The 16275-nt window shown below is 49.8% G+C and overlaps 1 protein-coding gene across 4 annotated transcripts in view; it reads left to right on the forward strand.

The window, feature by feature from the left end:
- PDE2A (phosphodiesterase 2A) overlaps nt 1-15763 on the forward strand; it is a 794043-nt gene extending 778280 nt beyond the window's left edge. For all 4 annotated transcript variants that reach the window (XM_088461174.1, XM_088461173.1, XM_088461172.1 and 1 more), the window contains 4 exons: nt 795-907; nt 3782-3820; nt 6342-6448; nt 14164-15763. In XM_088461174.1, the coding sequence (XP_088317300.1) occupies nt 795-907; nt 3782-3820; nt 6342-6448; nt 14164-14395 (491 nt within the window). In that variant the 3' untranslated portion in view covers nt 14396-15763. The remainder of the gene's footprint in view (nt 1-794; nt 908-3781; nt 3821-6341; nt 6449-14163) is intronic.
- The last annotated feature ends 512 nt before the right edge of the window (nt 15764-16275 follow it).

Below are 16275 nucleotides of genomic sequence, written 5' to 3' on the forward strand. Positions count from 1 at the left end.
ATCCTAGATCACATTATGGGAGCACTACTGGCTGTAACACTATTATCACAATCGGAATGTACATTTCATTTGTTGTTAAACATCGCTCCCTAGTGGTCATTATGAGAACAGCAGGAAAAGAAAAACATTTCTTTTTGAAAGTACAAAGGCACAGAGCTTTTCTATTTCTGCAAATGCGTCTACATATAGAATTCTACCACCTCCCTCTGTGAGTTTGTGGCAGATCTAGAATGGGTGCTGGGTGTGAAGTACAATTGGTTTATTTATTTGTGAAATTAAGCCTGCAGGACGGGTCATTGGTATTGTCATTGTAACATGTCACTCTGTGAGTTTGAATTCCTTTTATTACATACATAATGTCCCCAAGAGTTACAGTAAGATGTTCCCAGGCCAAGCGCCATCGTTCACCATCGTTGTCTGCATGGTACAAAACTAAACTAGATAAAAGATTTATATTATGATTTTTTGAAGCCTTTTGTGCATAAGAATATAACAGCAGATATAACGTATATATGATATATTATACTATAATTAATCCTTTCCCCACAAAATAAATATTTATTTATTATCCTGGCAATCACAGAAAAGATGTCTAGGAGCTGCACGTTCCCCCGTTCCAAGCGATGGATAGTCCCATTAATATATAGAGTGATGTAACTGCACCTGTTGGGTCTGGGGAAGGGTTATTTGCCCCTTTATAGATTGGTCTTTCTGGCTCTAATGGTGAAGTATTGTATCCAATGAATGAGTTAGGGATTCAGCTGCCGGTTTATTCACTATCTGTCTTATTACAGACGGTTACGATCCCAAAAACAAACATCACCATAATCTGCTGCTATGTCTCCTCATGACCTCGTGTGACCTCTCTGACCAAACCAAAGGCTGGAAAACCACCAGAAAGATCGCGGTGAGTCCTGGGGGAAACGTCTCCGAGCTGTACGCCGGGGGAATATAACCGGGTACAAGTTTGGAATAGAGCTGAATTTTCAGCAATTTTGCAGTGAGTTTTAAAGCAGACAGCTTGGTTTTAAAAAACACATTTTTAATTCTCAATATCCTCCACCTCCACGGGACTAAAGAAGGTTATTCCCAAGTTTACAGTAATCTAAAAACACCAGTACTTGCAAGATAAAAAGTGGGCTGAAAAACTGCATATATTCATTTTGTTACAATTAACACTAACAAATTTCCATATCAGTATGGCAGGAGTCTCATATCACTACTGTTGGGAACCCTGCTCCTCCCAATATGTAACCCTCAGTCTCAGGGATTCCTGCTGCCTCCGTTCCCCTCCTCACATCCTGTCACTGCCCCTGTCACATGCAGCCCTGTCCTCACTGACACATCACTCATCTCCTGATATACTCTGTGCTGCTGGGGACCCTGCTCCTCCCACTATATAACTATATGTCTGTGACTTCCTGCTGCCTCCATTCCCCTCCTTACATCATATCACTGCCCCTGTCACATGCAGCCTTGGTCTCACTAACACATTACTCATCTCCTGATATACTCTGTGCTGCTATGGACCCTGCTCCTCACACTATATAACTCTCAGTATGTTGCTTCCTGCTGCCTCCGTTCCCCTCCTCACATCCTGTCACTGCCCCTGTCACATGCAGCCTTGGTCTCACTAACACATTACTCATCTCCTGATATACTCTGTGCTGCTATGGACCCTGCTCCTCACACTATATAACTCTCAGTATGTGGCTTCCTGCTGCCTCCATTCCCCTCCTTACATCATGTCACTGCCCCTGTCACATGCAGCCCTGTCCTACCTGACACATCACTCATCTCCTGATATACTCTGTGCTGCTGGGGACCCTGCTCCTCCCACTGTATAACACTGTCTGTGGCTTCCTGCTGCCTCCATTCCCCTCCTCACATCATGTCACTGCCCCTGTCACATGCAGCCTGTCCTCACTGACACATCACTCATCTCCTGATATACTCTGTGCTGCTGGGGACCCTGCTCCTCCCACTATATAACTCTCAGCCTGTGGCTCCTGCTGCCTCCATTCCCCTCCTCACATCATGTCACTGCCCCTGTCACATGCAGCCCTGTCCTACCTGACACATCACTCATCTCCTGATATACTCTGTGCTGCTGGGGACCCTGCTCCTCCCACTGTATAACACTGTCTGTGGCTTCCTGCTGCCTCCATTCCCCTCCTCACATCATGTCACTGCCCCTGTCACATGCAGCCTGTCCTCACTGACACATCACTCATCTCCTGATATACTCTGTGCTGCTGGGGACCCTGCTCCTCCCACTATATAACTCTCAGCCTGTGGCTCCTGCTGCCTCCATTCCCCTCCTCACATCATGTCACTGCCCCTCACACTCACGTGTGCGTTTAATAATATCAGCTGCTGATAATATCCTGACGATCTGATTGGCTGCTGCTGTGGTTGTGAAGAGTTAGATGAAGATTTAATAGAACAAAAGCCCTAGGAGCACTACTGCACATCCTGTCATAATAAGAGGACACGTGGTCAGTACAGCAGCACTGTGGGGACATTCGCACTGCGCCCTTGGTTTATAAATGGTCACTGAGTAGTCCTGCAGTCAGTGATGCCAAATAAACAATAAGGTAACACACTGTACCTTAATGTGCCAATAGCAGGGCGTATAAGGAAACCAGTCCCCACTCTCCCTGCCAGCCTCACATGGGGCACATCCAGCACCGCTAGCTGATCCTGGCCTCTCCCCATTACTATGATCAGCTATGTACAAAGCCCAGCAGCCACCTGTCTCCTGATGGTCAGAATTCTGTGCCCAGCTGAGGTGGAAGCTGTTCCGTTATCTGCTGATACAATTAGAGGAGCCGCTTTCCCAGAAACAGTGACTTGTGGTTATACATATGGCTGAGTGAATTAATGTAGGTCAACCACTAAGTATAGAGAGGTGCGGCCTGGCAGGTCACAGAGACAGCCGCGTCACGGACCATTCCTGTTACACGTAACATAACTTCGCTTCATCTGTCTTCTGGTCCAGCCTGTGATCCTGTTTGAATAGTAATAATTTTCAGCGTTACTTCGTATCTATGAGTGTATCATACATCGGGCGGCGAGATACTTATTTTGTAAATGTCAGATCTAAATCCTCGTTACCAAAAAGTTCCTGCCTTGAGCTGGAAGCGATGGTGATTTATCTTGAAATAAAAATGTGTAGAATTATCACCGGGAGAAATGCCGTATGGCTGGTTGCAACCGGTGTTTTTATCATTTATGTCACTTTTTTTGCTTCTTCATTTACAGTAGTTTCCACCAGGGAAAGCTGAGCCCGGGGGAGTTTAATCAGCAATGCATAGTGGGTCATTTCATGCCTGAACTCGCCTTTCTAAGTACGTTTCCGATCTGTTGAAGCAAACTGTGATCTGCGAAACGCGTCGGACCTAAAAATGATCGAAACCACTGTACATTTTTTAATGATCTCTCACCTGCTTCGTTATTGGAGAAATACAGGAATATTGAATCATTTATCACATTGTTGGAGCGTATTTCACTGGTATCAAAACCTACATTGTAGAGGGGCATCTTCTGTCCTAATAAGGATATAGCATCCTCCGGTTAATCTGCACCCATGAGAAAAGTCTGTTTTTGCCGTTCTAGTCAACAGTAACTACTGTATCATTTTAGGGTACTTTTTATGTTATTGGAAACAGTGTGAAAAACCAGCAAAGTATGCCCATAATAAATTCTTGGGTTTTTAAATGTAATTGAAAATTATTTGATTGGAAATAAACAGATTTATTGTGTTTTTTTCCCTTTATAGGAGCTGATTTACAAAGAATTCTTCTCTCAGGGAGACCTGGTAAATAGATTATACCTCCTTCCTGTGTATGACCAGATTATACCTCCTTCCTGTGTATGACCAGATTATACCTCCTTCCTGTGTATGACCAGATTATACCTCCTTCCTGTGTATGACCAGATTATACCTCCTTCCTGTGTATGACCAGATTATACCTCCTTCCTGTGTATGACCAGATTATACCTCATTCCTGTGTATGACCAGATTATACCTCCTTCCTGTGTATAACCAGATTATACCTCTTTCCTGAGTATGGCCAGATTATACCTCCTTCCTGTGTATGACCAGATTATACCTCCTTCCTGAGTATGACCAGATTATACCTCCTTCCTGTGTATGACCAGATTATACCGCTACCCTGTGTATGACCAGATTATACCTCCTTCCTGTGTATGACCACATTATACCTCCTTCCAGTGTATGACCAGATTATACCTCCTTCCTCTGTATGACCAGATTATACCTCCTTCCTGTGTATGACTAGATTATACCTCCACCCTGTGTATGACCAGATTATACCTCCTTCCTGTGTATGACCAGGTTATACCTCCTTCCTGTGTATGACCAGATTATACCTCCTTCCTCCTTCTTGTGTATGACCAGACTATACCTCCTTCCTGTGTATGACCAGACTATACCTCCACCCTGTGTATGACCAGATTATACCTCCTTCCTGTGTATGACTAGATTATACCTCCTTCCTGTGTATAACCAGATTACACCTTCACCCTGTGTATGACCGGATTATACCTCCTTACTGTGTATGACCAGATTATACCTTCACCCTGTGTATGACCAGATTATACCTCCACCCTGTGTATGACCTTCAGTCACGGCTTTCTATATGAATAAAATGACGACTAAAAAAAAAAGATGGAAGATGGGTGACTGTCATGATTATAACTACGTCCTGCATGAACATATTATACCTCCACCCAGCGTATGACTAGATTGTGCCTCCACCCAGCCAGCGTGGGAAGGGGCACTGGCTCCAGCCAGCATGGGAAGCGGCACTGCCTCCAGCCAGCATAGGAAGCGGCATTGCCTCCAGCCAGCATGGCAAGCGGCACTGCCTCCAGCCAGCATTGGAAGCGGCACTGCCTCCAGCCAGCATAGGAAGGGGCACTGCCTGCAGCCAGCATTGGAAGCGGCACTGCCTCCAGCCAGCATTGGAAGCGGCACTGCCTCCAGCCAGCATTGGAAGCGGCACTGCCTCCAGCCAGCATGCGATGTGGCACTACCTCCAGCCAGCATGGGAAGCGGCACTGCCTCCAGCCAGCATGGGAAGGGGCACTGCCTCCAACCAGCATGGCAAGGGGCACTGGCTCCAGCCAGCATGGGAAGGGGCACTGCCTCCAGCCAGCATAGGAAGGGGCACTGCCTCCAGCCAGCATGGGAAGGGGCACTGCCTCCAACCAGCATGGGAAGGGGCACTGCCTCCAGCCAGCATGGGAAGGGGCACTGCCTCCAACCAGCATGGGAAGGGGCACTGCCTCCAGCCAGCATGGGAAGGGGCACTGCTTCCAGCCAGCATGGGAAGGGGCACTGCCTCCAGCCAGCATGGGAAGGGGCACTGGCTCCAGCCAGCATGGGAAGGGGCACTGCCTCCAACCAGCATGGGAAGGGGCACTGCCTCCAGCCAGCATGGGAAGGGGCACTGCCTCCAACCAGCATGGGAAGGGGCACTGCCTCCAGCCAGCATTGGAAGCGGCACTGCCTCCAGCCAGCATTGGAAGCGGCACTGCCTCCAGCCAGCATTGGAAGCGGCACTGCCTCCAGCCAGCATGGGATGTGACACTGCCTCCAGCCAGCATGGGAAGCGGCACTGCCTCCAGCCAGCATGGGAAGGGGCACTGCCTCCAACCAGCATGGCAAGGGGCACTGGCTCCAGCCAGCATGGGAAGGGGCACTGCCTCCAGCCAGCATAGGAAGGGGCACTGCCTCCAGCCAGCATTGGAAGCGGCACTGCCTCCAGCCAGCATTGGAAGCGGCACTGCCTCCAGCCAGCATGGGATGTGGCACTGCCTCCAGCCAGCATGGGAAGCGGCACTGCCTCCAGCCAGCATGGGAAGGGGCACTGCCTCCAACCAGCATGGCAAGGGGCACTGGCTCCAGCCAGCATGGGAAGGGGCACTGCCTCCAGCCAGCATGGGAAGGGGCACTGGCTCCAGCCAGCATGGGAAGGGGCACTGCCTCCAGCCAGCATGGAGAAGGGGCACTGCCTCCAGCCAGCATGGGAAGGGGCACTGCCTCCAGCCAGCATAGGAAGGGGCACTGGCTCCAGCCAGCATGGGAAGGGGCACTGCCTCCAGCCAGCATGGAGAAGGGGCACTGCCTCCAGCCAGCATGGGAAAGGGGCATTGCCTCCAGCCAGCATAGGAAGGGGCACTGCCTCCAGCCAGCATGGGAAGGGGCACTGCCTCCTCCCAGTGTAGGAACAGCCTGTGCTTCTTGTGAGTGTGATCCTTGGGCTGTACATACTGTAGATGGAGTGAGACATTGAACCTGTTGTCTATTGCAGGAGAAAGCCATGGGGAACCGACCAAGTGAGATGATGGACCGTGAGAAGGCATATATCCCCGAGCTACAGATCAGCTTCATGGAGCACATCGCCATGCCCATCTACAAGTGAGTCCCCCTGCATCATAATGACATCACAGCGACATCACCACTGTCAGTTATTTCCACCAGTGGCCGCTGCAGTTGTCACTCAGCGCCATGTAATAAGATTCCAATAGACAGTGCACTTATTGTTCTTCTCTCTTCCATCCGTCTGTATTGATAGTTAGAGAATTCCCGGGGCATTTACAGACAGGCCAGAATCTCAGGGCCACGCAGCCTGGGGCCACATTCTGTACATAGGTGGAGGACAAGGGCAGATGCAGGATTTCTAAGGGGTGGGGGTTCCGTAATGCTTGATTTTGAAACAAAGTGTAGACGAAAAAAGTTGCTGCAATAATACAATTAGAAGAGTACAATTTATGATGTTTATTAATGTAAAATAAGCCACATTAACTTCTTCACTATGGATGACAAAGGGGACTCGTTCTCCTTATATCCATCAAGACCGCGGATGATGAGTCCCACTCAAAAAACTGAAAAGAATTTACCTTAGTTACGGGTTTTTATTTAAAAAAAATTACGACTAAAAAAAAAAAATCTGGAAGATGGGTGACTTTAAGCCCCTACTGTATATCTCCAAAATAATTGTAACTGGTGTGTTATCCCCAGACAATGACTAAAACAATACACAAAAAAAATCTAATTTTTCTCGATGCGGGGGTAATTTATTATTATCATAATTTATTTATATGGCACTACAAGAGTTCCGCAGCGCCTTACATAGTACTTAAACAAATAGGTGACCAGTAACTTACAGTACAATACACTACAGGACCAGGACATGGATAATATATATTGCTACATTAGCGACCATAACACCCAGATAAGCAGCAGAGCATAAGCACCAAGTGTTATGTGCCCTAGTGGGGGGTAAGAAGTAGATGAAAGTTAATTAAGTAGAAGCACAAGAGGGTAGAGGGCCCTGCTCATAGGAGCTTACATTCTAAAGGGGAGGGGCAGACAAACAGGCGTGACACATATGGGGTAGACAGGGAGGAAGGAGCATGTAGCAGCAAGTTAGGATGAGAGCTGGAAGGCTATGATGAAGTAGTGGGTCTTGAGAGCCCTGAGAGGTGGAAAGTCTGAGGGAGAGAGTTCCAGAGGTGGGGAGCAGCGCGGGCAAAGTCTTAGAGGCGGGAGTGGGAGGAAGTAATCAGTTGGCAGGAGAGGTGGCATTTGTTGAGCAAAGAGGGCAGACAGGAGAGTGAAGGGAGATGAGATCACAGATGTAAATGGGAGAGGAATGGGTGAGGGCTTTGTAAGTGAGTGTGAGAACCTTGAATTGGGTTCTGAAAGGGAAGGGGAGCCAGTGGAGGGACTGTAGGAGAGGGGAGGCAGATGCAGAGCGTTTGGAGAAGCCTAGCAGCAGCATTGAGGACAGACTGGAGAGGGGAGAGAAGGGATTTGGGGAGGCCAGATAGGAGGAGGTTACAATAGTCCAATCTGGAGATGACCAGTGAGTGTATGAGGGTTTTGGTGGCATCCTGGGTGAGAGAGGGTCTGATCTTGGAAATATTTTTAAGATATAAACGACAGGATCGCAAGAGATTCTGGATATGTGGTTTTAACGAGAGGGAGGTCCAGGATAACTCCAAGACAGCGCACTTTGGGGCTAGAGGACATAGTTGTGCCATCAATTGATAAAGAAATGGTGGGAAGTGAGGTTATGTTGGAGGGTGGAAAATGACCAGCTCAGTCTTAGCCTGGGCATCCACTATACAATTATCTGTCAGATATCTGTCTAAGCTGGCTGGTTGGAATGAAAACCTGGTAATGTATGGGACCAAATGACAGTCGATCACATGGTTTTAAACACTGAAAAAAGGACAAAAACAATTGTTCAAATTGGTTAAATTTGTGTGTTTTAACCAATTTGTCTGAACAACCATTTTTGGCTATTTTCCAGTGTTTGTGAGCAAATGGACGACTGTCATGTGCTCCCAGACATTACCAGGTTTTCATACCAACCAGCCAGATTGCCCAGTGTGTACGTACCTTTAGAAATCGCTGGGACATCCAGGAAGATATAGCAGAGAGACAGTTAGAGATACGAGTCAGTGGAGAGGGGGAGAGGTCAGGTGAGGAAAGGTAGATCTGAGTATCATCAGCATAGAGATTATATTGGAGGTCAAAAGAGCTGATGAGTTCACCTAGTGAGGACGTATAGAGTATCTGATTCAGAGACGATCGCTCTGACAGAGCGCTTGCTCTGAATCAGGGCGTTTTTTTTTTTTTAATGGTGCGGCCTCCTGGCCGCTCGCATAGCTGTGGGTGACCACCCACAGCTATTGCGAGCGGCCAGGATGATGGTCGCGATGGCCATCGGGCTTGCGACGAGACCCTTGTGGTAGGGTCTCGTGGCCGCAAGCCCCAGAGAGCTTCCAGCTCTAATAGAGCAGGAAGCTCTCCCACTGACATCACTGGTGATGTCAGTGGGGCCGTCCCCAAATGGAAGGCGTTCCTTTGGGAGCGCCTCCGTTTGGCCGGCCACGCCCCCGGCCAGCCTACCAAATGGGGCGAGCTGTCACTCACCATGGACAGCTCGCCCCCTTTGGTGCGAGACCCGTAGCGACGGAGCGCCCGTCGCTATCCGGGTCTCGCGCATGCGCACGACGGAGCCGGCTCTGTCGTGCCACATGCCCGGTGGGCCACCATCGACCCGGTTGCGAGCGTTCAGCGCTTGCGACCGGGTCTGAATCAGGCCCAGAGTGAGAATAGGAGAGGTCCATGAACAGAACCTTGGGGGACACCTACTGTAAGAGGCTGTGGGGGGGAGGAGTAATGATAGGAGACAGAGAAGGATCGGTCAGAGAGGTAAGAGGATAGCCAGGAGAGAGCAGTGTCGTGTAGACCAAGGGAGTGAAGGATCTGCATGAGGAGAGGGTGGTCCACAGTGTTGAAAGCAGCAGAGAGGTCAAGGAGAATGAGTAGAGAGTGGGCCTTGGATTTGGCAGCAGGGAGGTCACTGCTGACTTTCGTGAGGGCAGTTTCAGTGGAGTGGAGAGAACGGAAGCCAGACTGTACGCTCAAGGAGCTTGGAGGCAAAAGGGAGGAGAGAGATGGGACGGTAGTTGGAGAGAGTTTTAGGATCTAAAGCCAAGATCTCCCCCATCTTGGGAAAAGTATAAAAAAAAAAAATTGTTCCCCTCTTTTAATGCGGCAGGTTATCTACTTTAAAAATGCTGCGCCTTGTTGTGATCGTTCCAATCGACCGTCTCGGTGGAGAATTACAAAAATTACAAAAAAATAAATTGCTGTAACATGTAGAACTCTGCGAGAAACCTGGTTATAATTTTGAAAAGTGGATTAATGGCGACGCAGGAAGCTTCTTTGTGGGGTTCACTAATAAATAAGTCACAATTGTGTATAGGGCCTGATTCAGCAGCGCACGATAATGCAATCGTCTACGGATCGCAGTTATGAAAATATGCTAATGCCTGCCAAAGCTCAGGCGACATAAAGACGCCCACTGCGTCCTTCTCACGTCCATCTATCGAAGTGACTGCCAGATAATGCAGGGAACATCGCAGTGACCACTATATAATGCAGGGAACATCGCAGTGACCGCCATATAATGCAGGGAACATCGAACTGACTGCCAGATAATGCAGGGAACATCGCAGTGACCCCCATATAATGCAGGGAACATCGCAGTGACCCCCATATAATGCAGGGAACATCGAAGTGACTGCCAGATAATGCAGGGAACATCGCAGTGACCACCATATAATGCAGGGAACATTGCAGTGACCACCAGATAATGCAGGGAACATTGCAGTGACCACCAGATAATGCAGGGAACATCGCAGTGACCACCATATAATGCAGGGAACATTGCAGTGACCACCAGATAATGCAGGGAACATCGCAGTGACTGACAGATAATGCAGGGAACATCGCAGTGACCGCCAGATAATGCAGGGAACATCGCAGTGACGCCCATATAATGCAGGGAACATCGAACTGACTGCCAGATAATACAGGGAACATTGCGGTGACCGCCAGATAATGCAGGGAACATCGCAGTGACCACCATATAATGCAGGGAACATCGAACTGACTGCCAGATAATACAGGGAACATTGCGGTGACCGCCAGATAATGCAGGGAAGATCGCAGTGACCACCATATAATGCAGGGAACATCGAACTGACTGGCAGATAATGCAGGGAATATTGCGGTGACCGCCAGATAATGCAGGGGACATCGCAGTGACTGCCAGATAATGCAGGGAACATCGCAGTGACCACCTTATAATGGAGGGAACATCACAGTGACCACCATATAATGCAGGGAACATTGCAGTGACCACCAGATAATACAGGGAACATCACAGTGACCGCCAGATAATGCAGGGAACATCACAGTGACCACCATATAATGCTGAACATTGCAGTGACCGCCAGATAATGCAGGGAACATCGCAGTGACTGCCAGATAATGCAGGAAACATCACAGTGACCGCCAGATAATGCAGGGAACATCGCAGTGACTGCCAGATAATGCAGGGAACATCACAGTGACCACCATATAATGCAGGGAACATTGCAGTGACCACCAGATAATACAGGGAACATTGCAGTGACCGCCAGATAATGCAGGGAACATCACAGTGACCACCATATAATGCGGAACATTGCAGTGACCGCCAGATAATACAGGGAACATCGCAGTGACTGCCAGATAATGCAGGGAACATCACAGTGACCGCCATATAATGCAGGGAACATCACAGTGACCACCATATAATGCAGGGAACATTGCAGTGACCGCCAGATAATACAGGGAACATTGCAGTGACCGACAGATAATGCACAGACCATAGCAGTGACCTCAAGAGAATGCATAGAGAGTAACAGTGACCGCCATATAATGCAGAGAGCGTAACAGTGACCGCCAGATAATGCAGAGAGCGTAACAGTGACCGCCAGATAATGCAGAGAGCGTAACAGTGACCGCCAGATAATGCAGAGAGCGTAACAGTGACCGCCAGATAATGCAGAAAGCATAACAGTGACCGCCAGATAATGCAGAGAGCGTAACAGTGACCGCCAGATAAAGAATAGTGTCCCCAGTAATAGTCCCCTTCTATGCAGTGCCCCTTATATAGTGCCCCCAGTAGTAGACTCTCTATACTGTGACCCTTATATAGTGCCTCCAGTAGTAGTCCCACCTATGCAGTGCCCCCAGTATTAGTGCCACTTATATAGTGCCCCGAGTAGCAGCCCCCAGTAGTATTCCCCCCTATGCAGTGCCCCCAGTAGTGCCCCTTATATAGTGCCCCCAGTAGTAGTCCCCTTATGCCGTGCCTTTTATATAGTGCCCCCAGTAGTAGTTCCTCCTATGCAGTGCCCCCAGTAGTGCCCCTATATAGTGCCTCCAGTAGTAGTCCCCCTATGCAGTGCCCCCAGTAGTGTCCCTAATATGGTGCCCCCAGTAGTAGTCCCCTATGCAGTGCCCCTTATATAGTGCCCCCAGTAGTGGTCCCTAATATGGTGCCCCCAGTAGTGCCCCTATATAGTGCCCCCAGTAGTAGTCCCCCTATGCAGTGCCCCCAGTAGTGTCCCTAATATGGTGCCCAAAGTAGTAGTCCCCCTATGCAGTGCCCCCAGTAGTGCCCATAATATAGTGCCTTCAGTAGTAGTCCCCCCAATGCAGTGCCCCTTACATATATAAGGACAAAGACACGAAAAATAAAAAAAACACTTATACTTAGTAGTTCCCCCTATGCAGTGCCTCCAGTAGTGCCCCTAATATGGTGCCCCCAGTAGTAGTCCCCCTATGCAGTGCCCCCAGTAGTGCCCATAATATAGTGCCTTCAGTAGTAGTCCCCCCAATGCAGTGCCCCTTACATATATAAGGACAAAGACACGAAAAATAAAAAAAACACTTATACTTAGTAGTTCCCCCTATGCAGTGCCCCCAGTAGTGCCCCTAATATGGTGCCCCCAGTAGTAGTCGTCCTATGCAGTGCCCCCAGTAGTGCCCCTAATATGGTGCCCCCAGTAGTAGTTGTCCTATGCAGTGCCCCCAGTAGTGCCCCTTATATAGTGCCTTCAGTAGTAGTGCCCCCAATACAGTGCCCCTAATATGGTGCCCCCAGTAGTCCCCCTATGCAGTGCCCCCAGTAGTGCCCCTAATATAGTGCCTTCAGTAGTAGTCCCCCCAATGCACTGCCCCCGGTAGTGCCCCTAATATAGTGCCCCCAGTAGTAGTCCCCCTATGCAGTGCCCCGAGTAGTGTCCCTAATATGGTGCCCCCAGTAGTAGTCCCCCCAATGCAGTGCCCCGAGTAGTGTCCCTAATATGGTGCCCCCAGTAGTAGTCCCCCCAATGCAGTTTCCCGAGTAGTGTCCCTAATATGGTGCCCCCAGTAGTAGTCCCCCCAATGCAGTGCCCCGAGTAGTGTCCCTAATATGGTGCCCCCAGTAGTAGTCCCCCCAATGCAGTTTCCCGAGTAGTGTCCCTAATATGGTGCCCCCAGTAGTAGTCCCCCCAATGCAGTGCCCCGAGTAGTGTCCCTAATATGGTGCCCCCAGTAGTAGTCCCCCCAATGCAGTGCCCCCAGTAGTGCCCCTTACATATATAAGGACAAAGACACGAAAAATAAAAAAAACACTTACCTGAATACCCTCACCTGCGCCCGCCGCCTTCCGCTCCTATGGGAGAGACGTCATGACGTCTCTCCCATCACCCACTGCGGGAGCCGGAAGGCGGAGCTCATGAGTGATCTCCAGCCCGGCTCCCTCCGTGAATGCAACAGCCAATGAGAGTCTGTCTGACTCTCATTGGCTGCTAAAACAAACACACTGGGGCCGGGTACCCGGCGGTGGCTGCGATGTGTTTGTTTCTGCGTAGTGCGGACCACACTCCCTGTGACCTGCACTACTCTAACCACGGCCACGGGGAACATACCGACAGCAGCAAGAACTGACCAGGAGAGCGCCTCTCCAGTCCTGTGCCTCTCCAGTCTTGTGCCTCTGCTGAGCCCTGAGTGCGGCTTACTTGCATACGCGGTGGTAAACAATCGCTTGATCTGCGTGCGTAATCGCATTTGCGTACGCTGCTGAATCAGGCCCTTCGTTCGCTTTCTTTCATTTTCAAGGAAAAAAACAATAAAAAATTTTGCCCATTTTGGTCAAATTTTTATTTGACGCCTCAGAAGAAAAACATAAATAAGCAACGACAGCGGCCAAGGTTCATCCAAACAGGCAGATTCCCACCAAAATGAGTCTTCGACTGCAGACGGAGGGCGGGAATCTGTGCAGGTGATAGATCTGTACTCCACATGTGCAGGATGGGTCCTGCGTGTTTGCTCGCAGACTGTCAGTGATTGACAGTCTGCTGCCATTTGTGGGCGGGGAGGGGGCGGCCTCTGGTTCCTGAAACAGAGGCTTATCGCCGCCATTGGGGGGGAGGGGTAGGAAGAGGCCAGGATCTCCGTCCGCTGACGGAGATTTTCTGGCCTCTTTCTCTCATCTGCGGCGGCCAGCATGTGTGACCCCATGGGTCACTTAGCCGGCCGATGTTCTCGCATATTATCCGATGCTGAGTTGTACAACGCAGCTCGGATAAGTAACGCATGTAGGTGGCGTGATGCTTCCTGCTGCATCACCATAGCTGCAAGGACGGAACTGCACGTTAATTAAGGGGAAATAAGGGAAAATAGTGCCCTGACCTATGTTTGCCTCCGTGATTTATACTATTGTCTTCTGTCTCCAGATTGTTGAAAGAGCTCTTCCCCCTCTCTGCGGAGCTGTACGAGATCGTGGCATCTAACCGGGTGAAGTGGAATCGTGTCTCTCACAAATTCACCATCAGGGGGTTACCCAGTAACAACTCCCTGGACTTCTTGGACGAAGAGTATGACATACAGGAGAGCTTGGATGAGGACTACAAGATGAACGGTTGTGCGGACACAGAGGGGCTCAACGGCTCCATGACTGCTGAATAACACTGGCGCAACCAGCGGACATTGCTGACCCCCGGTCTAAGGACCGGACGATTGTGTTAAAATTCTGGAGGTGATTTTGCAGTCTGTGTGCAGTGCGATGTGTGTTACACCAGACAGTGCTACGGACCATGGTCCATCCATCACAGGGCTGTGTTGTCTAAGCGGCGAGAATGGTCTACCCTGCAGATCTCTTCACGCCTCAAATGATGCTCCACACATGAACCGTGCAGTGGTGGAACATTCTCCTAGGCTTAGAGACCTGCTATGACGTCCGGCAACTACAGGAGAGTCACAGTGTTTTCTATAGAAGACGTTACTTAGGGTGCCACCGAGGATTGAGCTGCTCTCCGCCAGTGCATTTGGCTGCCTCCTGCCCTAAAGGAACTTGCCACTATGTCCCAAGCCCATGCGGCTTCTGCTGTTACTGATAATGATAAAGTTTAGGGAGGACTCACCTGTGTAATAAGTTAATGTAAGTCTGACAGCTATTCCTTCCTGTTGCATTATCTGAGAAGAGCCAGGTTGGGCGTCAGTTTTAAGCATCATCAGTCCTGGAACCTACACAGCCCTGGAGACCCTCTCCGGACACCCAGTGTGTTTAGTTTTCCCAGTTGATGTCTGACTCCCGCTTCCTGCGTTATATACTGTGCCACGTGCCTGAGCTACTTACTAACCTGTCATTTTAGCTCTTCTCACAAGGAGACTAAAGTTGGTTTAAACTGAGTTGCCAAATACCGAAAACTGTTGTGTTGCCAGATTTGTACGCAGGTGGGACTTTTAAGTGCACCTATCGCCTGCACCCAGCGCAGGTGGCCATTTTGTGGTCTTAGCCAATCACATCCCTGGGGACAAGTGATGTCATAGAGGAATAATCTCTGTGACGTCACTAATTGCCACTTACGGGCTGAATATTGGTTCATGCCAAAATGCCGCCTGGTAGAACATCTGTAGTCAGATCGCCGGTTGTTATCTATAGGGAGACGCGTACAGAACTGACACACAGGGCTGATTCCGAGCCGCCGCCCAGTCTCCGCCTGGTAACGCCCATTATGCGGATAGCGTGGCCGGCTGACAGATGGATCAATCCGTATGCACTAGCGATCTGTGTCCATACGCAGGTACCTGATCTGGTGCATGCACGGAAGGCGACATCTTCCTTTGGCACATGAGCGGTATGCCGAGATCCGCGATTGTCGCTTGTGTGCGTCTCAGGATCAGCCCCACAATGTCCATGGTCTCCTGTTGTGTAGCAGTTGTGTACGTTTGTGCATATTATCACTGACCGCTGTAACACTGGATCTTATTGTTACTACAATGCCTACAAAAGATGTACAGTATATTTACTTATTTTGAATAATGAAAGTGTGTTCGGAGGTAATTTCTGTGTAAAGCGTTTTTTCCCATGTGATCATTTGTCCGCAGACTGATCAACCACCGTTTTTTGGATGGTTACCATCCGAGGCTGTAGTCACCATCCGGGGCCTCTAGTCACCATCCGGGGCCTCTAGTCACCATCCGGGGCTGTAGTCACCATCCGGGGGTTGTAGTCACCATCCGGGGCCTCTACTTACCATCCGGAACCTCTATTCACCATCAGGTGCCTCTAGTCACCATCCGGGGCCTCTAGTCACCATCAGGGACCTCTAGTCACCATCCTGGGCCTCTAGTAACCATACGGGGCCTCTAGTCACCATCCAGAGCTGTAGTCACCATCCGGGGCCTCTAATCACCAGCCGGGGCCTCTAGTCACCATCAGGGGTCTATAGTCACCATCCGCGACCTCTAGTCACCATCAGGGGCCTCTAGTCACCATCCGGGGCCTGTAGTCACCATCCGGGGGCTGTAGTCACCATCAGGGGGCTGTAGTCACCATCAGGGGC

This window comes from Taudactylus pleione, unplaced genomic scaffold (assembly GCF_031769625.1).
Source record: "Taudactylus pleione unplaced genomic scaffold, aTauple2 ptg001023l, whole genome shotgun sequence".
Taxonomy (NCBI): domain Eukaryota; kingdom Metazoa; phylum Chordata; class Amphibia; order Anura; family Myobatrachidae; genus Taudactylus; species Taudactylus pleione.